Source organism: Larimichthys crocea, chromosome XV, assembly GCF_000972845.2.
Source record: "Larimichthys crocea isolate SSNF chromosome XV, L_crocea_2.0, whole genome shotgun sequence".
NCBI classification, from domain to species: Eukaryota; Metazoa; Chordata; class Actinopteri; family Sciaenidae; genus Larimichthys; species Larimichthys crocea.
The window spans coordinates 3574464-3599723 of record NC_040025.1 but is presented as its reverse complement, the minus strand read 5'-3'; the positions used below and the strand labels follow the sequence as shown (position 1 = coordinate 3599723).

The 25260-nt window shown below is 41.1% G+C and overlaps 1 protein-coding gene across 2 annotated transcripts in view; it reads right to left on the bottom strand.

Moving 5' to 3' along the window:
- The window catches only part of LOC104919270 (plexin-A1), a 255711-nt gene that overhangs the window by 192984 nt on the left and 37467 nt on the right, over positions 1-25260 (bottom strand). For both annotated transcript variants that reach the window (XM_019272556.2, XM_010731243.3), the window contains exon 3: positions 4869-5051. In XM_019272556.2, the coding sequence (XP_019128101.1) occupies positions 4869-5051 (183 nt within the window). The remainder of the gene's footprint in view (positions 1-4868; positions 5052-25260) is intronic.

The following is a 25260-nucleotide window of genomic DNA, read 5'->3' as shown; positions in this document are numbered from 1 at the left end:
ATGATGAAATGACATGAAACCACCTCCCCTTCACCCACCACACACACACATTCACATACCTATACAGCACTCTGAGTAAATCTACCTCTCTTTCTGACTGTCTTGCTTCTTCTTTTTTCTTCTGAAATCTGGAAATACTTCAGGCTGTTGAGAGTTTCTTTTCATCTCGTCTGATGCGGCGAGAGCACCTTGTTCTCCCAGGTAGACAAAAGAGGAGACGAAATGAGGGGAATGAAAGGATTTCCAGGTTTTTACTGAGATCTGAGGGGAGAGGAGGGGGAGGTTTGAGGATGTTTCTGGCGAACGGCAGCCTATAGTGAAATTACATGCTGTTAAAAGCTATGGGTACCCCACCTACACCTTGTCTCCATGCACAATGATGTACTGTGGTGTATAAGAAGAATGTAATCATGTTCAACTTTAAAGTACTGAGCAAAGAACAACAACATATAATGCATTCAGTATACATGCTGCTTCTGTTTGGCAGAGAGGCAGGCATGAGACTGGTGGCTTTTGACAAGTAGAGAGGCAGCCTGTGCTGTCTTCATACTGTGGCTGCAAGACTGCACCCTATATCCAACAAACTATTCCCAACACCCGATACCCATATTATATGTCCTATATCCTCTGTCCTCCTGTACATCTTTTATCATACATTAGACACCCTCCTGAGTCCCGAGTTTTGTATCGAATATTCTAATATGTCCTTCAGACTTCAACACCCTCCTACCCCTAAACCCTAAGCCTGACCCTAAACCCTAAGTTTGGCCCTTTTCCCGTCCTATCTAACTAATGTTGCCTTCATTATAACCATGTTAAGGAGTTAATAAGTCAATCATTTTTCAACATCTTGGCACCAGTCCATTGTTTTCAAAATGCTGTGAACACAAAGTGAGAAAGGCAGCGTCATTCTTTTTGCTTTGTCACCAAGCAACAGTGTTTTTTAGAACATAAGTAAGACTTCACAGTCTCATTTAGAAGATGAAAGAACATGTGATGTCTGTCACAAATACAAAGTTACACTCACAAGCAATAAAGCATGTTGTTGCTCAGATCAGTACTCAGTACTGGCTGCCTTACTGTCTGTCATACTTTGGTTTGACCTATTAATCAGCACCACTAGGACGTTTTAAAAACTACGGTTATCAGAGGAAAGTGGCTCTGACAGTGACAATAGTTTGGCAGCCTCCACTAATCACACAGAGACGTACAATACTGTAGCAATTGGCACCTGTAAGCAGGGAGATAATCAGGTGATTAATTGGCTTTCTGCTCTGAACTATTGTTCGCTTTAAAACTTCAGTATCCAGGGTGCCCCGCTAGCTCACCTGGTAGAGCGTGCGCCGCATGCACAAAGACTTAATTTCAATCCGTGGCCCTGCTGCATGTTATTCCCCCTCTCTCCTTCCCCACATGGTTGTCACTCTTCAGCTGCTACTGTCAAATAAAAGCTCAAAAGCCCAAAATAATCTTTGTATATAGTGCCATTTGACAGATTTTAGGTTTGTCCAGAGCTTTTGGATCCAATGGTCACCATACTGTAAGTTCATGACTGCTTTTTGGATCCAATGGTCACCATACTGTAAGTTCATGACTGCTGAGGAAGACGAGGACATGCAGTTAAAAGCTTCGGAAAAAAAGAAAGCAAGTGGAGCTTGAGACACTATGTTTTAGCATTTAGCATTGGCCCATGACTGTCACATGTGACCACAGTGGCCATTGTCCAGAAAAAAGAGAACACTGTGTTCCTGAAACACCTTATTATAGATCAAACATCCTGCCAGCTTGTTTTAATCATTAATTCCATATACTGCATCCACTATAACACATGCTATGTGCAAAGGTTTAGGGTTTAATCTAACTACAATTTAATAGTGATTTATTTTGCAGATTTGCAGATGAATCTGAGGAATAATTCCTAAATAAATTGTTTGGTCTATAAAGTGTCAGAAAATAGTGAAACCTGCCTGTCTAAATGTTGTGTACCCGAGGTGACATCTTCAAAATACCCGTTTTGTCTGCTTTGTTCTTATTGGTGACTAAATGCAATAGCTATTAATATCATTATGAGACATTATTTTGACACTGCGCCACATAAAGCTAATCAAGAGTCACAAGACTTCACCAACAGAGTGCAGATTTAGAGCCAACAAGGTCAACTGATACAACAGTGTTAGACTTTACACGCACAGTCAAAACCTGTAAAGTAAGAAAGCCATTAAGTGAACAGTAATGGAGATTTTAGGTGGGTATTTTGCACATACATGCTGTGTGGCTAGTCAGTCAAGACTTTCTGATTAGTCATGCTGGTCTAAAGTGGCACCGATTTACCCCGGCTTATGTCACAGCTATGTCTCACACACACACACACATGCACGCAGGCACAAACACACACCCGGACAAAGACCATCACTTATCCAATGGACTGCCTAGGTCTAAGATTTACACTAGCGATTATATATTCATAGATCAATCAATAGAGGGAGTCTAGCAGCCGAGACATGCCCAGGCGGGCAAACACACACTCAGCAACAGTCACATTGTGGGAATTCTAATGAGCGTGCGTGTGTGTAGACATCAATACGGCGCAGCTTTACATTTCATTAGGCCAAGGAGCACAGTTTAACTCCCAATGCATGGAAATAAAAGCACGCGGCCTGTAACCATCTCTCTCCATCTGCCTCAGACTCACTCCTTTTCTCCTTCTTTCTAATCCCAGCTCCCTCGTCCGCCCTCCAAATTCTGTTACGCGCAAATCTAGTTCAGCCATTTAACAGTTGTTCTCCAATTTATCCGGAAAGACCTAATTTAAAGCTAAAACTAATCGCCTCTTCTGTCAGAGGAATAGACTCGCCAGGCGCCAACAAATGTAAAAGCCTCATAAACTTGCTATAGGTGTAATCGCTGCTGATTTATTGCATTTGGTGTCCCGTCTCCTCGTTTCCCCGCTCATACAGACGACTGCATGTTACCGCAGCATCTGCATTGATCTGTGCGAGGACACCGGCAGCCTCCACCTCCGTATTCACCTTCCTCCCCTCCATCCCAGAGCACAGGAAGACATGTCGGCTGAGGGGAAATGGGATTCCGATCAGCGGGATATCATCCAGGATCTGCTGACCCCACACACTCGACACACCCACACAAATCATCTGTCTGCACACACACACACAGGCACAGACGCAGACTATAGGGGTCAGGCGCAAGGACTAGTGGGCTAGGTTTCAGTCGACTTAGCAGAACACCAGAAACAGGAAGCTGTGTAAGGAGGCATGTGAGTGTGTGTGAAGGGAGTATGTGTGTGTGTGTGTGTGTGTTTTGCGCATTATCATAGCCTATATGAAAGCAATTGACAGCAGCATTACTGCGACAAGAGTACACAAACGCACAGACCTAATGCTTAAACTGTCAAACTCGGATCAAAAAGTGGTAGCAGCTTTTAGTTTGCTTTAATAGAATATGACAGAAAGTGCGATGTAAACACAAAGACTTCCAAACAAAGACATCACCTACGAAATGATAAATGACTTGAAGTATTGTGTTTGTAGAAAAATCTAAAAAAACAAAACTCTAGGGAACATTCTCCTAAACTTTTTCAAGTTAAATGCTGCTGACAGTGCATGGATGCGATTGTAACTTCCTTTTCTAAATACTTTTATGTATGGATTTACGCAATTATGATTCTCTGTATCCTCAGGTAAGTGTTTTATTCAGTCTCCAGAGTATCAGTGACACGGACACACTTCTATGGAGATGTCCTGCTGAGTGGAAAAAGTGCACAGAAGCGTCTCAGTCGGATCTCAGCTGATTGGCACACACGCCGTGCGGTCTACTCGACATGGGAACTCGAGGACACACACACACACACACACACACACACATACTGTAAACCCTCAGGCACACACTCAAAAGGGACCTCCCGCTGCGTGTATGGCGAACATGATGGGAAATTAAGGCTCGGCTGTGATTGAGGACGGCACACAACCGACGCACAGATCTACACACACACGCAGACACAACATGGGGGGGTTCACACTAAACGTACTCAGGAGGAACATAAGAAATCAACTTCACCCACCTTATAGCCACTCAGAAACACTCCCTGGCTCTTGAAGATGCTGTGATGAGACCAGCGAATAACACTCAGCAAGAAAAAGCCCACACAGCTGAACAGGGTGAGCTCATCACCCAAAAACACACACACACACATACACATTACCTCGCTGTGTACGAGAAAAACGTGCATCTCCTTCCTTTCTTACTCTGTGTAGATGTGTCTTGTTTTTAAAGCATTTGACAAAACCAAGCCAGACAAAAAGACATTAAACACACACACACACGTTCACAGCTGATGTCTGCGATGAGAATTCTGATGACAAAACCATTTGTCAGCGACGCCAAAACCAATGACCACTGAAAATACATCATGAAATGACACGAAATTGCTTCAAAGTGAAAATGGTTTTCTATAGAGCATGAAAACACAGCCTCTCTCTCTCTCTGTCTCTCTCTCTCTCTCTCTCTCACACACACACACACACACACACACACATATTGTTACTGGAGCATTTGAATCCCAATTTTAGTCACATCTTATTAATTTCATGTCAGTTATCGCTGTAATTTATGCCTCACATTATTCACAATTTATAAGAAACAGCCAACGGCAAAAGCCGGGAAACACACGACAAGACAACAACAGAGTCGTTCCTTTATGATATGTCTTTAACAATTTAACCATTCACTATAGGTTTGTATCATTGACTTTAGTCAGTTTGCTCCAACTTCCATACATCATTTCACACCACAACAGCAATACAGTTTCTGAGCACACACACACACACACAAACACACTCTGGGATGCCTACCTTCTTCATGCGTCCGCTGCGAGTGCCAGTGAACGCCACAGTGTGCCCGCGGTAGTCGTAGGCCGCCACAGAGGTCATGCCGTCGTCCTTGTCCACGTAAAGCGGGATGCCTTCGATGGCAGTAGTGCCCCCTAGAGGCTGGTTGAAGTCCTGGCCGCAGAAGTTATCGTCTATCTGCAGAGGCTGGGGGTATCGGGGAGGGGATAGGGTGGGGTAGAAGGAAAGGGAGGCCATTAACTCAACCATTAACACTTCTTAAATCCCTTTTCTCGTTAAACTAACATTAATTCTTAAAGAAGGAGGAGGCTTTCGATCTCCCCGGCAGTTAGTACACGTTTTATGGTGCTGGAGCAAAGCCAAGCCGCTGCAGATTTAGGGAGAAATGGTGTGAAATTAATGGGCGTCACTGTAAAATTTAGCTTCAGTTTCCTGATAACTTCTTTTTTTGTTGTTGTCTTTTTCATTTTTGACAAATAATAGTTAAGATGAGACAGTGATTTTCATTAAGGACAAACGATATGTGGTTTAGGGCTCTGTGATTGATGCTTTCCCCTCCATTACAGCCTTTGATTATTTCATAGTACATGATGTCAAACCAAGCAATTAAGCATCTCAGCATGGTTCAAATGGATGAACAGTTGTTTGCTAATGTTTTAAATATTGATTTCTTTGTATACAGCTTTGGCAATGCAGTCCCTAATAAGAGACAAGCCAATATAGTGAGTAAATCAAATGGAGCTGGAAATGAACATGGAGGGGAGAGTGAAGCAGGACATGACAGAGAGATGACAGGAAGTAAATTATAGGTCAGATTAGCATATCATAATCAGTGTCTCGTACAAATACACCGCCACGCTGATATGTTGATATGTCACGCTTGATTTATGAATGTATAGTCTGTGTGTGTGTGTGTGTGTAATAGGCATGTCATTAAAAGCATGTGATAGCTATGTATGCATCAGGAGGTTCCACTGACTCTGACATGTGTAACGGAGATAATCGAGAGCAACTGAATTACTGTGGCATCCTCACACACAGACAAACGCACATCCTGCACACACACGTTCAGAGAAACACTAAACAGGAAACGCACGACTTCAGGACACAGAATTTCCAGAATATCTGAAAATGGAAACTGAATGGCGAATTTTGGTAATTAGTTCAGCGAGGATGAGATGACATCATGAAATCGTGTAGAAAACATGATGAAAATATGGTATATGTGATATGTTTCATGTTTCATGAGTGTGGTGGATCTACCTCAACCGGCTCCTCACTAATCAAAAGATGTTGCTCATGCATGGAGCTTAAGGCAGGCTGAATGAAACCTGCTCAACCCAGGCGCTTGTGACGGCACCCAACTGTCAATCAAAGTGGCCACATATTTAATTAAGCAACACTTTAGGCCTTAATATAATATGGATGGGTGAGTTATGTAAAAATATCATATGTTTCTGCTGTGAAGTTGACTCGTTTTGCAGCCAGCCTCAAGTGGCCATTCAGGGAACTGCAGTTTTTGGCACTTACGCATTGGCTTCACTTCACAGCCACAGAGGTTGCTGGTTGAAAACCAGCCCATCCTTACAGAAAACTGTTGAGTGAATGGATGGGTCAGACAAGAACATGACTTACTGACAGGAATACTGGTCCTGTGAGAGAACACAGACATCGTTGACTCTTTTGACCCTAACTTCCTTTCCGAAATGTAATCAGGTAGTTTTATTGCCTAAACCTGACTAAACGTCATGTGACTATAAGTCTGTCATTGGTACTCTCCACCTTCATATATGTCATTGGTAACTGGTTGTGAATTGGTTAGTAATGATTGGCAATGGACCTGTACTGTTATTGAGATATGAGCATGTGTTGATAAAAACAAGTGGATGGGAATGTGCATACTCTGGGAATTCACATGCAGACAAAAACAAAAATAAGCAGCACAAAAATGTATATCAACATTCACAGGAAGAGATGTACAGCATGTACAGGGAGAAACAACGCACACACACACACACACACACACACAAGCAGGATTGTTGCCTCCCACACTACACAAATTAACATGCCAGCTTTCTTGTTCATTACAAGACGTATTGTCTCCATAGAGACTAATCAATCACCCCATCCCTCCAAAACAGCAAAGCTGTCAGAGAAAGTGTGTGTGTGTGTTTGGGTATATGAGTGTGTGGTTGAGTAAAAGCCTGGCAGACGTTGTCAGGGGGAGCCAGAAAACACAGGAAAGTTGAACTCCGATGAACAAAGACAAAGTGGGGGACAGGTACACACAATGCTGCAACTTTTGTGTGATTTGCTTAAACATTTTGGAACTGTTTTGAGAGTTATTTGAGAGGAAGACGTGAGGACAAATGAGAGTCAAAACAGAACAAAGGTAACTGAAGTGATGCAGAGGATATGGAGACATATATGGAGAGGAGAGAATACAAAATACAGAAATCATAACAGGGAGAAGAGGAAGAAGATGTGAGAGAGAGAGAGAGATGGCTCACTGACAGTATGAACCCTGGCCATGGGTTCCTGCCATACACTTCCCTCTTGTTTCCTCTGATAAAGAGCAGAATTTCCTCTCTTTCACTTTCCTCTTCCCTTTCCATCTCTCTCTCTCTTCTCCTCCTCCTGCTGCTAATCCTCTTCTTCACTCGCTTCTCTTTCCCCTTCTCCGTGTCCGCATATTTTCTTTATCCCTCCCATCTATTTTTCTTTCAAGGTTCACAGGGACCGGCCAGTGGGAAATCATGTCCGTCCCAAAAGGGTTACTCTTTTTTTATTGCTTTCACATCCCTAGAGCTCTTGGAGACTTTCACTCTATCTTTCCTTCCTTCCTTCCTTCCTTCCTTCCTTCCTTCCTTCCTTCAGGATGACGATTCTAGGTTTCAAGCATTTACGGGTCACATGATTGTTGAGATAAATATCTCAATGCATTTGTAGAGGTCTTTCCGCCAAGCAGGGAAGAAATTATAGGGCAAGACAAGAATATTTCTGTGGTATGATTGTCAAAAGCAATGCTACTGCACATTAGCACAACTTTGCTCAATTGAAACCACAAGTGTTCTGCTGCCCTAAAAACCAAGCCTGCTATCCTCATTGTGTCCAAACCAAAAGTTTTAAGGAACACGGCCACGGTAAAAATGGTTTATTATGGTGGCTTGTAATAACATAATTTAGCCTGGATTTATTTATGCCGGGCGCCTCGTACTTGTAAACTAATCTGCATTCCCAGTGTCTGTCAAGCTCGCACACGCTGAAGTGAGATCACCATCTTCCCAGCGCTGTTGCCGGCATGCTGAGGACGCTAATGGTTTGTTATGTTTAGCCTGACTTGCATCATTACCATAGAGTCAACAGCTCAGATTGAGGCACAGTGGAGCGTTCAGTCGACGTGTTTTCACTACAGACAAATGTGGCCTCACACAGACCTGACATCTGCTAGCTGTTGTGTGCCTTGTAGACATGTAAATTCCTACAGTGTGCCTACTCCATCATTCCTCTACAGCAAGCCATTGAGGAGGCGCTTTATAAATATTTAAAAACTCGTCATTTGATTTACGTCTACGACTGCGTACAGGCCATTATCATTGCATTTAGAGCATTTTTAACATAACAAAACTGTAATAAATATTCAGATTTTTTTTTATTTAGTCATGCTTAGTGCATTCCCATTAAACACTAGAGAGAAACTCTTGAATGAAAAAGCTACATGTATATGCATTCATGAAGAATTTGAGACCTGTAGCTCCCTTAGAAAGGTGTGAATGCATCCGTCTTCGAGACGCACACGCAAGCTTTTCTCCTCCTGTGGTGTAACTAAGTCAGCAAACAATGGCGGATGAAGTTACACTGACATTAGCTGATGTTCCTGTTGCTTGAGGCAGAGAGAAAAGTGTCTACAGTGATTTCACCACATACTGTCTGATCCCTGATCAGCTCAACACATCTGAATGATCTGTGTGAGTGAGAAAGCATTCATGTCCATGGGTGAATAAGCCAACAAATACAATTCATCCATGTGTTTGTAGCTTATGAGTAGTTGTCAGCTAGTGTCGTCCAATCAAGAATATGAATATTTTTTATAGTTTTCTTTTTTCCATCTAACATATATATCTAGAATAAATTCAATTAGATACACTAGATCTAAATGTTAAATTGTCACAAAGCGAGAAGCCGTAGAAGAACTAAAAATACAGACTTCTGAAATCTGAAATCAACAATCTCTAATCAAGCAAAAAGCAAAGAAGAGTATCAATCTGAGTATGAATCACAGTTTCCAGATTTTAGTTTCTCAATAAGGTACTGACCCTAAATAACCAGCCTTACTGTAAACTGGGCTCTCATTCGCTGTCTTCTCACATTTTGTTCAGGCTCCAGATACCCCATCATAAATATCAAATACACTGTGTGTCATATTATCAGGGCCTGATTTGAGTTGTTAAATCCATCAATCCTTCAATCATCAGCTGCATAACTCAGGTCATTTTTCAAAAAGCCATTTACTGCATCAACGTTCTGCCTCTGCGGTTTTATTTCCATTTGTACTTGAAGAAAAAAAATTCTGTCTTCCATATTTCTATTGGGTTTTTAAAGTTTATGACTGAATGGTTATACAGTGTTTGGTGTGAACGGTGGAAGACGAGGTACTGAAATGCCTTACTTATATAAAAGTAGCAATACCACACAAAATAATAACGCCTGCACTCAAAACCTTACATACCTAAAAATTACTTTTGAGTATAATACCTGTTATTCTACTTAGTTACATTCCACCAGTGGGTGTAAATGAGTGTAATAATCCTTTACTGTGTCCCTAACATAAGGTGACCTGCTGTAGTCTTTTATTAGCGCTTTTATAAGCTCTATGTAGCTTGTCCCTGTTGGCCTACTGGACCTCTGACCGTGCTATTATTATTACTAGCTATATGTCATACTCAGGACTCTGTACATAGCATTATCACACACACATGCCCACACACACACACACACACACACACACACACACACACACACCTCTGTTCTATTTCCAGGGGGTTAGACAAGGACAGAGTCCCCTGTGTTGTCCTTGCAGAAGACCTCTGCTGTACACAGGCGCAAGCTGGCCCCTGGCAACACACACACACACACACACACGTAGACCCCTGCCAAACTCACGCTGAGTGAATGATGATGGGGTGATGAGGGAAAGAGTGGGGCAAGTGAGGGGGAGAGAAAGGAGAGGAGATTGGGAGAGGAAAAAAGAGGGGAGGAAAAGAGGGGAGATGGGAGGGAAGACATAGGGGGAAGGCTAGGGGGTCAACAGCGCTCTTGTCGCCACTAATGAGCCTCAACACAGAAAGAGCGAGCGAGAGACAGAGACACAGAGAGAGAGAGAGAGAGAGTTTGAACTCAGCTCTTTAATTTGCCTATTAACCATGTACATGTAAAGATAAGCCATGACCAGTATGCTGTGGCTTTAGAAGACGTGGCACTGGGAAAAACACATTACCAACCACAGACACACACACACATGAGAAACGCACACATCAGACGCACACACATCCATTGTAAAGCTACAGCTTCAGTAACCTTCTGTATATTTGTGACTTTGAAAACTACTTGCAGAGTGTTATTTTGTGTATTCTTTTGTGCGTTCATTCAAAATTCATCTTACTATACGAGTATTGAATTTATTCTGGATAAATGCTCGCTCAAATGTAGCGTGGCGTACATCGAAGTTGATTTTTTTTCACAATAAAGAGAACTTAACCATCTGTAGCATACATCAAACATTGCACACGAGGGCTTGTGAGCATTAATCTAAGTTAATGACAACCTTGAAACCTGAACAAAAATATGTGCATATTATGTCAAATAGCTCTGGAGGAGAGGTCTCGGTCTCCTAGGACCCAGGACTGGAGTTGGACCAGGTCCAACTTGTTTTTGGTCTAATTTAAGACATTTGATGACATCACCTTGAGCTTGAAGCGGATTGTAACGAGCAGTTCTCATTTTTCAAACGTTATGACACTTTATTGACCGAACGATGACTGGATGAATCCGGGAAATAACTGTCAGGTTGATCAATATGGAGAACAATCCTCCTTTGAAGCGTGGAGGACGCCTTTTTTTCCTATGACTTTACAAAGAATCTAAGGACAGGCGCTGCTCCTCTTTTTTCTGACCACGGCGACTCGTTAATTAGCGGAGCGTCATGCTGCTGCCACTTTTAGAATTCTCTCTCCACTCGGGTCCACGAGGGTCGACTGCATTTAGGATGGGGTCTGACTGTCCTCGGGTCTATTTCGGACCAGCCCTGACTTGTCTTTGGTTCTGTTTAGGATGAGACCTGCTGATTTTTATACACATCACATGCCCACATTTTCCCATGATGATTTTAGATCAGGTCCAAACCTCTTGCTTCTGTGCTGATGCTGCATTACAGCGTGAGTATGTGCATCTCTCTCTTTCTCCCTCTCTCTCTCTCTGTAGTTTATTGTGAAGTTTATTGGGAATGAAAGTATCTACATCTGTCTGATCGACTGAAATTGTCAGCAGGTTTATTTCTTTCAAATCATCATTTATTTGCACAGAGGTAAGAGAGCGCTGAAAAATCACATCACAAAGGGAGAGAATGTGCGAGTCAGAGGCAGCGATTGAGGTAAACAGAGAGCCAGGCGGAGAGAGGGAGAGAGAGAGAGAGAGAGAGAGAGAGAGAGAGAGAGAGCGAGAGAGAGAGAGAGAGAGAGAGAGAGAAGGATGTTGTCAGCATACTCTCCAGAGATCCAAATGTCTCAAACATCTCCTCATCCAACGCTGGCATAAACACATCGCTCCAATCCCATGGAGAATGTGTGTGTGTGTGTGTGTGTGTGTGTGTGTGTGTGTGTGCATTGCTGCCAGTCAGTGTGTGTGTTTGTGTGTTGAGCATAGCTCGCCCCTCACTCCCATGTGAGAAAGATAATGTTAAAGCGAGAGTTGTACTACTGAGACACGCTGGCTGATGCAATGAACAACAAGACTTGCAGAGTGGAAAAATGCGTTTAATTACATGACGGTTAGTGAGTGTGTGTCTTTTTTTTTTAATAAAAAAAAGCAGGGAGATGAGATCGGACTGCCAAACTTAGGAAGAAGAAGGAAAGAATAATGCACACAAACACACTCTCATGCACACAGATACACACACACACACACTGCCCTGGCCTGTATCCAGGTATTTGTTGTGACTTGGCGTTAGAAGCGGAAAACAGCACTGGTTGGCCTTTAGTTTCCCCCAGTGAGCCAGTATCTGCTCTCTAATTGGTTGTTAATGAGTGAGTGTGTGTGTGTCTGCGTGTGCATGTTTGTATGTGAGTGTATATGAAAGAAGGAAAAAGTCTGCATGTGTGTGTGTGTATGTGTGTGTGTGACAGGGTAGGGGGCTGCAGCAGGGATCTCTAACATCTGTCTAACAGACTGGGACACTTGAAGCTTTGACCTGCTTAAAACAAAAACACACTCACACACACACACACACACTTGCAGACACAAGTATACATGCACATTCTGTTGTTGTTTAATGTGCAGTTGTGTGCATGTGGGTGAGAATGTATTTGTGTGTGTGTGTGTGTGCGTGTAGTGGAAAGGAGGAAAGAGTACAGACAGCCTCTGCAAGATATCCACACACACACACACACACACACGCACGCGTACACACACACACAGAGTGGACTTTGTGCAGACATCTGGCAGCACAGTCTGCTCTAATGGCAACAGAACTACGAGCATCTGCATCGCACACCCACACACACATGTGCATGCTGTCACATGCGCTGACACACACACACACACACACAGTGCCTGCCTTCTATTACTGCAGTTGGTTTAATAACTATTATAACGCAAGATGCACAGTTTGTGATGATACTAAAATGAAAAAAATAACTTATGCTTATGCTGAATCTTGATATGATGGTGTGGAGGGCATCGTCATCAATGCAGGCTATGGTCAAGAGTTACAACAGAGCCTGGATAAATTATTTCTGTCTCTACTCATCACTTATAAACGTCCTGTTTGGTGTTTTTGGTACCATATTCTTTATATCCTGTGCTTTGGTAGCATGCACACAAGGTTCTCACACACAGATTCAGGTGATGCGATAGCCATTCCACCTGTTTGAAGATTATCTGCTGATCAACAGTTGGTGGCGGTAATGTGCCAAGACACAGAAAGGTACCATAAGCGCAACATTCCCTTCTGATGGATGGATGATGATGAATTAAAATCTGCTTTGCAATTGTTTAAATGCATACAAAATGTTACAAAAAAAATTCCACAGGATTTATTTCATAATAAATATTGATTTTCCTTTGAGGTTTAATACGTCACCTTAAGAAATAGTAACAGTTTTACCTTGAAGAAGCAACAAATCAACAAAATAAGTACATTTACTCAAGAAACTGCTTTACTTGAGTATACTGAATTTATGAAACTTCACACTTCAAAAGCAAATAGTGTACTTGTTTATGTAGATATCTAATATTTGTTTGTGATAGACTGAAGGATTACATGTTCCACTGTGCCTTGAGGAAATTCTCATACTTCTTAAGCTGAATAAACCATTTAAAAAGCCTCTTGGATTATGCATCGTCACAAAGCTGAGCTGTTTTTCTGAGCTCATGAAAAGTTTACTTTTTAAAAGATGTAGATATATACAGGATGACAACGCCACAAGCACATGATGATCTTTTGGAATGTGATGCATTGCTGCGGATTAAACTAGCCAGCAGTATATACAAAGTAATTAAAATGAGTTCAACCCTGTTTAGGGGTGAAATGCAACAGACACATCGATGCAGCAGTGATATTAATCCAAAAAACACCATATATGATTAAAACAGTGCCAGGGAACGTTTTACCTTAGAATGCTCTTTATACTTTAAGTACTACTTGAACATGTAGGATTTTGAATGTAGGACTTCCACCACTGGTCCTAACTAATTAGTCATTTCCTTCATAGTGTAATGTCTCCTGCAAAACTGATCAAATTTAACTGCCATCACTGATTTTATATTAGTGAGCAAAAGGCCAGTAAGACCATTTGGCAACATTTGGTTTCCTAATTGACATGAGACGGAACTGTCTGGTCCGGATTTTTACATAGAAAACATGACATCATTGGCCTGCTTTTCATTTTTTGGTAATTTTTAACTTTTCTTCAAGTTCATGAGTGGAGAGAGAGGACTTCGACATTTCAGCATCTGTTGTTTTGGCTTGGGTGAAATGAGGAGTATTAAGTTGGAGATGGAGGGAGAGCCTGGCAGCAAAGAGATGTGCTCTGGTGGAACGAAAAGCTGCAGGCGAAAGAGAGATAGACAGAGAGACTTCAGCCCCATAGGTCAGAGTCAGTGGAATAGCTGGGATGCCAAGAGATCAACATTTATTTTGCAGCTAGATTTATTCCACAGTTTCCTTGCTCTGTTGGTTTTATCTCTCTCTACCCATACTTTTACTTTATTGTTTCCCTCATTCTTTTCTTTTATCTCTCTTTCTCTTTCTCCATTTCCTTTTCTCCCCCTGCGTGATTGAAAACAGATGTGCCAATGCCATGAGCTGAAACATTTAAAATGAAAAACATACAAAACTTGACTGACCTGCAACCCTGGAGTGTGAATATGTGTGTGTGTGTGTGTGTGTGTGTGTGTGTGTGTGTGTGTGTGTGTGTGTGTGTGTATGTGAGTGAAAATATATACAGATCACAATACCAGGGGAATTGGTGATTTTTTTCTGTATGATACCAAATAGCTTGTAATGTGTGTGCAGGTCCAGCTTAACTCTCATATTCTTTTCTTGCCTTTCTGTTCTTTCTTTCCCTTTCCTCTTCTCCCCTGAATATCTCAATCTGCACAACATAAGCATGTGAAAAAAGAATACAATTATCTGTCCAGGCCTGGCAATAATCACATTAGCTCTCTTCCTCTCTAAAGTCATCCTCTCTTCCATACTCCATCACTCAACACAAAGATCAGTGCACACAGAAAGCCTCATCAGCTCCAATGTTTGTCACACTCAATAGACTCTAAAACACCTTGAAAAACTATTTTGGGATAATTGGTTTAATTGCAGAGTTTAAACCAGAAGGTTGAATCACAGACACGAGTCTATTGCTTTAAAAGCAAGGCGGAGAGGGTTTAAAATCCATGCCAATTGCTGAGTTTGTCAAAATTAAATCCCGGTGGAAAACGTTTCTGGGTCATAATTCCACAAAGGTGTGCAGAAAAAAAACAAAACACAAAAAAAGAGGAATCCCGCAGAGACACAGACAGAGCTCTGTGGGAAGAGAAGGATCGGCTCCAGCGCTTCAGTGTCAGTTGGCCATACAGGTTAATGTGCCACAAGGGGACGGAAGCTTGCTTTACCCTAGATAGCCTCGGCTATCTACTGAGCAAATTCCACATGGGAAGCTCCAGTCTGGCAGGCTGCTTTTTTGGCACAGTTGACATTTGTTGACAGAAGCGATGCACACTTTGAACATTTTGCCTGCTGCAAGCGTGTATTTCCATCTTTATGTTTGTGGTCACTGTGACGGAATTCGAAGTAGAAATAGTCGAAGTGGAAATTTTATATTCCATATATCCACTGTCCTTAAATGTTTATGTTATGTTTTTAGCTTTTGTGATAGTTAAACATAAAAAAAATGACAGTATGTGACAGCTATGCCAGATAGTATATCACAACTTTAATGCTCCATACGTCTCGGCTGCATTTGAGTTGGATGTGATTTGTAATTCCATGCTTTCCATGTTTATGACTCATTTAAAGTTCTATTTTATTAGCATCAACCTGGTTAAGAGCATGTCATTTGCAATGAAGTAATAAGATTTTATGTCTACGATAGTCTGGTGGTCTACATTTAACCAGAGGGATCTCTCGTGGTTAGAGTCATCCTAAGCCAATCCAAGGATTCACAGTTATTTTAATGGATCAGATTCAGTAAAAATAATCCTGATCCAATGCCAGTCCTTTCTTTATTGTACCCTACTGTGTTTAGTCCATGTCATCCTGCTATGACACATCTGCTACTTTTGGCCTACATTCACCAAATGTAGGCAAACATCGCATCTGCACGTTTGCCAAAATGCTCTTTATATATCACAAGAGCCAGATGATGCTCTTTAAACCACACTGTCCATGTGAGTGCTGCAGACTATAATCTGTGTAATCTGAACTAAAGCTTTCCCTGACAGCTATAATCCAATTATTACAGACCACTACAGGGATTCACTCAAATATGGGAGGCTGTAAAAATACTGTACTGTACTGCTGTGCGCTGAAAGTGGCAGGCACAGACACACACACATTCATGCACATCGCAGGACACACATGCAGAAAACAGAATTATGAAAGCTTTTGTTTTTGCCTGGCACATATTACAGCTATATTCTAAATTATATTATGATATTTAGACATGATCAATTCCCCCCCACCCAAAAAAAAACCAACTTCCATCAGTTCAATCCAAATGTATATGCTACATTGTTTTCAAAGTTTTTTATGGTGTGTGTGGTTTTTGACTTAGACTACCTTTGGGGACACAAAGGCTTGTCCTATTGGGAAAAATAATTTTTTGTTAAGACAAGTTGTTGGTCCCCATATGGACTACTGGTCCCAACAAGGTCAGTGTTTATAAAAGCAAACGTCCCCAGTAGGTAATAAAAACGCACACATATCTCCACACCCACACATAAAAATATAAAGCCAAAAGATGTCTTTAAGCTTTATCTCATCTCACAGTGTCTGGAGAGCAGCTAGCAGGAAAGCCCAAACACAGCTGAGACAGATCGCTTTATATATACACACACACACACACTCCTAAATATGTGCACCCCCTGCATTCACACATACACTCATGTATGAATAATTAAAGAAACAAATACACATTAATGAAAGCATGTGTTTGCACAAACACACATGCATACATTCATGCCTGCCATACACCAACACAACCACATACAAACACAGCATAAATGCCCGTCAATAAATAATTACACTCTTCATTAGATGCTGCAGGTCAGCAGTTTGAGTGTGCAGCACAGATTTTTGTTCTGGACGACTAACACAGGTTTCTATAAAAGGGAAGAAGTCACTGGCTTTAACCAGCTGTAAAAGATATGAATAAGACCTTCAGTGCCTTCTGTTCCCTCTGAGCAGATCGTTCCGGGAACTCATACATGATATCTGACACAGAGACGAGCAAAGTTAAGAGTTTAATCAATTGTTGAACCACTTAACCACGTCTAACTACAGCCTTTCTTGACAGATAAGAGCAGCTCATTTTAAAATGTGACATTCGCTGACTGGGGTTCTTAAACTGCAGTAGTGCTGTTGATATTTCTGCTCAGCGCTGACTTGAAAAAAATCTTTTCAGTCAGACTACTGTTGAGTTTCTGAGAAGAAAAAGAGGTCACTTCAGGTCCATCTCATACAGCTTTAAGGCTAAGCAGCCACACAGTCCAAAATACTCTAAATCCATAACAAACTGACACTCTCATGAGGCTATAGCAGCCATTAATCCATTTTGTCATGTGCTAGAGTTAACAATGAACACCACTGTGCAATAAATTTAGTTCACAGGCACCATTCATACTGTAGTTGGAGCTGAGAAATTCCCCTGTTGAGAATTCACTATAAATTAGGAAGATTTCACAGCATGGTGGGTACCACGTGATCCAGCCTGAGGCGGAAAATATCACAAGACAAAAACATATGGGGAAGTGTTACAGCTGAAGTCATTAAAGTGCCCGAGGTATGTGATATTTTGCTGTGTCATGCATCAAAATGTCTCGAGAGACAAGGGAGAATACTACACCTCATCAAAAAGTGTTTTCCCCAATGAGCTGTATTCCAGACAGTATTTGACAGCAGTTCACCTCAGCACTGCATGTATTTATCACTGTGATGCAAAAACATTTAAAACTTACAATTTTTAAATCGTTAAATCTCATTGTTTTGGTTTTACAGGCCATGAACTTTCTCATCTGATTCACTCTCACCACTCTCATCAGCATCTTTTTTCTAACAGCAGCAGGCAGCTATTTTCCAAAAGCTCCCATAAACCCACTGTGCACTACCTGTTCAGTGCCAAACTGCAGACAGACAACTTTTGCAACTAGCTGGCAAATTATAGCAGAACATTTAGTAGATAGCTAAAGAGCCAAATAGTCACCTCAGGACTTGATGCTAGACTCAGCTAAAACAACAGTGAAACAACTTGATGTAATGTGCTGTAAGCAGGCAACTGTTTGCTAAGTTCACTATAACCACTTTTTAAGGTAATAATATTTCAGTGTTGCATTTACAGCTTGTTCAGCGGCCAAAAATCTATTAATCAAAGATGTAGCAAATTGATTCATTGCAATGGGGAACAAACACTGCACTACATTCCCTAAATGGATCCAAAATTAGCCAAGATTTTGAAAAATTGCTGATGTAAACAGCTGAATTTATCACCAGGTTCCTACAAAGTTTAGTCTAGCACACAACACAGTTTTCAGCTTAGTAATTTAACTTTTCTTCACCAAATAGCTCCTTGGGAGTTGAAGTACACTTATCTGCTTTACCTTTCTATGCACACAGGTGTCTACCTTTGGCATTTTTTTTTGTGATTTACCAACATAGTTGCTGATATTTTGCACCGATGAGTCAATCAGGACAGTTTCATGCTGATCCAAGCCAACTGGAAGTATTCCAACTATGAGTCACAGTACATTGTCTTTGCAGAAAATAAATTAGATTTTTTTTTTTTACTTCCGGGATCCTAAATGCCTAAAAATAGTCTCCCACTCTATGAAATACCAATAATTCTACAAACAACAGAGCAAAGCAGTCAGTAATACAGATATTATAGCAATAACCATATCATATCTAGCTATTCTAGCTTTGGAAAAGAGGTTATCAGGCTCCCTGTAAACCAGTCACTTCATGAGCAGATAACTTTGCTATCACAAATATTAAAGAAATATTAGTGCGCATGATGTAACCGCAGCCATTAGAGCCTTGATACTCCCCTCCCAGCAGGCCCAAAGCCTGATGCAATGTGGGCGATCCATCCACAGAGGCAGAAGCTAACAGTAATGAGACTGAAGATACAATAGGGAGATAAAGAGAGAGAAAAACGCGGCGAAGGGATACAAACACAGGCACACACACACACACACATACAGACACACACACACACACACACACACACACACACACACACACACACACATACGTACACACCAGTCACCAGCCGCCTGGAAGACAGAATACAAAATGCCACAGAAATAGACTATAATCCTGGCCAGCAGTGATCAACACTGATAAATATTAATAAACACTATTATGCTCAGAGAAAAATAGAGACAGAGTGAGCGAGAAAAGAGAGAGAGAGAGAGAGAGAGGAGGGCAGAGAGAGAGAGAGAGGGGGCAATAGCAAAAGAAAAGTCTTCTTGCTCTGTTATTGTTATTGCAGGCAATTTTCCCTGTGACGTCCACCTTGTGGTTCTGCAGACAATACGGACTCATGTGTGCGCGCACACACACACACACACACACACACACACACATACTCTCTCTTCTTATTATCAGCCCATTTTCCTCTGTTTGTGTTCACTGTTGTTTTGTCCCTCTTTGGAGGCCAGGATAAGAGGTGGGCACACACACACATACACAAACACAAATGAGCACTCAGAGAAGTATACAGAGAGAAAGAGACGAGAAAAAAAGCGTAGATAAAGTGAGTCCTAAACACACACACACACACATACATACATAACAGAGGATAGTATCTCCCTCCCTCTGTCTGAATCAGTCTCATTAGTCATGCTGAGGCTGTAGCATTGCCGGGTCGGCCTGCTCACAGAGCTGTAGAGCTGGACGGCTGCCCACAGCCAGCGAAGGTCACCCACCACTCAGTTTAACTCCCAGAAGACCAACGCTGGCCTCTTCCTGATAATGAGTGGACATAAAGATGCACGGAGAGAGACCTGAGGTTTGAGCTACACGCGTCACAGTGAGGACCTGCAGGAGAACATGCTCATCCAAACTCAAGAGGACTTGCTTGTGCTTACAGACACACAAACCTGGTGTGACTATCCAAAATAATCTGATTGTAACATCTACAGAGGCATTTTTTTCTTTTTGAAGAGAAAAGAAAAATCATTTCTTGCACCTTTCTTTAAGGTGACACGATTTACAAAAGATTTGAATGCAGCTGTAACACATGCACACATTGCTTTTTATATTTTCCATTTTCTAAAAAAGATAATAAAAAAAAATCCAACCACTTGTCACAACAAGGAATAATTAGCATGTGTTAAACACTAAGCAGATTTTTCAGAGCAACAAAGTCGCATTTGTGAGCTGTGCCTTCAAGATGCGACCAACACATGCTTAAAAAGGACAAAAAAGACTGTGACATTAAGTCTGACATCAATATACTTGCAAAATCCTTTAGTCCCCTGCACACTGTTTGAGCCAGAACTTGTCAACTTTTGAATGTCAATCTAAAATAGCGTGCCTAGACTGCATAGCAAGAGACATCCTCTGACAACTGATTTGGAGTTTCAGTGACCAAAACACATTCTGACATTTGGGACTAAATTCCCACACTCGCTAGACGCTAGAAATCAGAATGCAACATGAAATACTGCAGTGCTATTCTAAAGTAGGAATAGAAATAGAAATATCCAAAGAAACGCACAAAGTGAAACAATAGAAACAATTGTTGGATTCTGGCAAAGAACAAAACTTTTTAGGAGAGGAGTGTCAGCACTGCTTATATTTACATTGTAGCACTATGATTCACCACACATGCATTTCAAAATGTGACATGCCTTAAATTGATATGGGTTTTGGGGCTCATAGCTGCCTTACTTGGGTTAAGCCAGTTATGTGTGCTCACTCCACTCTAACCTCACTCCTCATCACTGTATTATGTAATGCTATTATAATGGTTATTATTCTGTGTTTTATATAGTAATGATGATGATTATGATGTTATTATATTATTATCACCAAATCAGTAATGCTTTTGCTGTTACACAGTATATTCATCACCATTATAACATTAACACAACTTCCTTTTTCTTTCTCTCCACCACACCAACCAATCACTAAACACAGAGACCTTACTGCCTATAAACCAAATATTCAAACATACACATACACACATTACTCATACACACCCACTTAATCATAATTATACAGTAGTAGTTAATCTCTTCGCTTATCATCATATCATCATGTACATCATTGTAACTGCTTGTTGTCTGTATGTCTGTCATTATGTCGACCTTATTTATCAAAATGATGTTGTACATTCTGACACTGATGACAAAAAGATATTCTTATATCCATCGCGCACATTATGACATGAAATAAACATACAACAATTGTTGTTGCCGTTATCCATAGCTCTCTTTTTGTCTTTGCTTGAGCACAACAAAGATTATGAACTACTGTATATACTGTAAATCTGCCCAACAACAAAAGGTTTGCAAACTTTCCTACTGCAAGCAGACACTTTATGATGAGCATGGACAATAGTAAAGAGAAAACTTACTTAATTAGAGGAAGTGTGTAGAAATATTCATGAGGAGAGAAATGTGATTTTATTTTGAACCAGCTAAATGTACCTGGATTAATGGCAGACATTTTTTGGGCTTATTTGTTTAACAGTTAAACTTTAACAGTATATTTATGTTACTTATTTTAAATTAAGTCACAGTGACCCCAACAGCATGCATATGATACATGTATTCTCATTTAAAACATCTATGACTGTGAGAAGACTAGCTGCAATGATAAGCACACCACATCAATAGTGTTGATTGGGGTTAATAGCCACGTCCATGCTGTTTAATGTTAAGCAGACATTACAGATCATGAATGAAGGAGCTTTTTCTTGCTTACAACTGGACCATTGTCAATCTGTCAATTTCTGTCTTCTTCCATTATCCAGTTTCTCCCCTACATTTCAACTCAATCACTCATACAATATGTTTATTACTGACCAAAATGCAAGCGCACAAACCAAGCAAACAGACCTTGCAAAAGTGACACAAAGGCAAGACAAAATGACTCTCATCTGAGTTTCATCTGAATTATACTCTTCAGGTCTTAAATATACTTTGTACTTAAACAGTAGTGTTGAATTTCAACTAAAATCATGGATGACATTGTAAAGCCTGTCAAGGACTGAAACATTATACAAATGACTGTCTCTCCTATATGCGAATTATACTATCTGAGCTGTAACTGGAAAATTGAAATCGGACTTGGACTGATTTCAAGCCAATTTCAGACAGAGTGTGGAATTGTCATCATAAAGTCCCTCATTTTAGTAGCTATAATCCTGTGTGATCAATGATAATCTAGAGCCATAGGAATGTGAGAGTTGTATAACAATTTGTAATGAAGGTGAAAAGATTGACCTTTTTTTACAATCCTGAAAATTTAAATATCTCTATCTAAAGCAATTTTTTGAAAATGATCTCCTTAAGTGCTGTACACTGTGATGAAGTTTGATAGCTTCAAGGTAGCGAAGAGTGTCTGCGTTGACTGACTGACCTGACCTTGTCACTTAAAATGAGCCAGTATGAAAGTTTCCACATGACACCAGCGCAGAGGCAACGAGCTGTCACCGCTATCGTCAGGAAAACACTGAACATGCCTGAGATGATAAATTCATCACAGCGACGTCCCAAAGCGAGCTGTGCTGACACGACCTTGATCGATTGCAGGCAGAACGACAGATGGCCATAAAGGACAATCATGTAACTGTACGCTCATTAGCATAATTACATGCATATACAGTACACTTTTTACAAGGCCACATGGCGCTTGCACAGCACCGGTGGGCTTGTGACAGAGATGTTAATGCTGTTATTGTCTTGCATGAGCTGTGACACTTTTTAAAAGAAACTGAAATGAGCTAATATTACACGAACATGCTGAATGTGATTCAGTCATTTGAAAATACATATTGTAAGCGTCCAGCTGAACACAGACAGTGGAATATGAGTGGGAAGGCCTGGACCAAAAAATGCTGAAATGTATGTGTGGCAGTATCACCAAAAATGGCAGCATGGTAGACACGAGATAATCCATTTATGTAATAGCCACAGGTTTGATTTGCTATCTAGCCAGTCAAAGCACAAAAAAGAATCTGATAGCCCATTGTACATTGTAATAAAACTGTTGGCATTCTGCCTATCGTATTACTTTTAGTCTCTCAACAACTATCTATAAACTAAGAGCCATGCCTCTGTGAGGCTGTAGGACATCACGGTGGGGCTATAAGAAAAGTCATTGCATCTCAAAAGTCATTGCAATACATCATCTGTGAAAAATGTCTGTACAACATTTTTGTGCCAATCCATCTAGTAGATTCTGACAGACTTCACTGGATAAGTAAATGCTTTGACCGGCTGGTAGTGCTAGAGGTAAAGTCAAGGGATCACCAAAGTCATTAGGGCACATCCTCTGAGGACCATGGATGTCTGTACAAAGTTTCATGTCAATCCATCCAAAAGTTGTTGGGATATTTCTGTCTGGATCAAGGGAGCTGACAGACTGACATCACCATCCCTGGCACAACCCCACAAGTGCAGTTAAAAACACCACAATTCCCTCATCTTCTTCCTCTCTCTGTCTGTTCAATCTTGTCCCAATTTGTTTAAATCTCTTACTACCACTACTTTACTCTTTCAAATGTTCTCTCTTCTCTTTCTTCATCCCTTCTTGCTTCCTCATCCCAATAATTTTCCATCTGTCTGTCTTTTCACACTTCCTAACAACTTCCCTTCCTTCCTTCCTCTGCTTTTTCCTATCTCCTCCAGCCCCTGCACCCTAGTCACATCTTTGCCCACTTTCTTTCATTCCGTGCTATCACTCTCCTCTCCTCTTTCACTGCATCATCTGTTCCCTCCACATTGTATTTTCAGATCACACCCAGGCACTGGCTTTACACACTAAGTCACTCTATACCTCATCACTCACTGGAAAGTCAAGGAGAGGGCAGCGAGAGATGTGAAAGAGCAAAGGCTTGAGAGAGACGAGGATGAGAGGGAAGAAGCAAAAAGGGCAAGGGTGTAAAAAATGAGGGAGGTTAAAGGTTAAAAATTAAAGACAAAGCAGAGAGGGCCGGGAGAGGAGTTGGAGCAGGGTAAAGACGAGAGAAGTAAAAGCAAGTAAAACGACGATGGGAGAAGGAGCAGAGAGAAGATGAGGTTAGCGAAATGAAATAAATCTTTATGCAAATGATGGCGCGAGGGTGAAAGACATGGAAAAGAAAGAGAAGATGGAATAGCAGAGAGAGCGAGAGGAGATGGAGACAGAGAGGTGGAGAGTAGTCCAGAGATTTATGGCAGGTTTTTATGGAGCACTGACTGAATAACAGAAGGTGAGACCAGGTGAATTATTCATGAGGGTACAGGGCCGTGTGTATGTGTGTGTGACATGTGGCTGACACACACAGACACACACACACACACACACACACATACACACAAATGTCTCTCAGGCACCCTCAGGCCAGCTCATCTATGACGAGAAGGAAAGATAAGCCACCCGCAACCTGTGGGCAGCCTGAATTCTTCCTAAAATATAGACAGGGGCTCAGACAATGAGTACTCTCATTCAACTGTGGAGACATGTTAACAATATTATATTAATTTATGATCCAAAAATGATTTTCTTCCTTCATGTGTTCAGATTCTCAACTGCAGTACTTGATGTCAAACCTCAATCTCAATCTTAATTCATTGAGTTCTTTTAATTAATCCCAATCGTTGGACACTTTAAGAATAAACAGTGGCTACCAATGATCTTGGTTTTCTTCTTCAACTTCTATGGAGCCAAAAGCACTGAAAACAGGGCAAGAAAGTTGGAGGTTGAAAGCTTTCTAAGAGTCTAAGAAAACAAAGGCCACTGTATTGCAGGTAGACTAAATTAACCACATAATGGCAGATAGATTCTCTCTTTTCTACACACAGTTTCTAATAGGACTATAAAACTGGATTGGAAAAGACACGTAAAAATTATTCAACGTGACACTGAATGTGCAATCACACCTACACATTGGTTGCTTTGGCCCAAACCAGAATGGAAAATATTACTTTACTTTATTTTTGATTTTTTTTTTTGAGATTCATATTTTCCACTTACAGGTTAACCAGGGAAACTCAAATAGATGAACAAGCAGCCTGAAGTTTTTGGTGACCTGCCATCCCGCCTGGGTGGAGATTTTGGCTTCGGTGGTGAGAGTATGGGGGCAAAATGTATTCAGTTTCTGGAAATGTCAGTTTAACATTAGACTAATGCTGGAATTCACTCCAAACATTGCCTTTATGGGTTTTCCCCCTATGGTCTGAGTTTGGCTTCGAT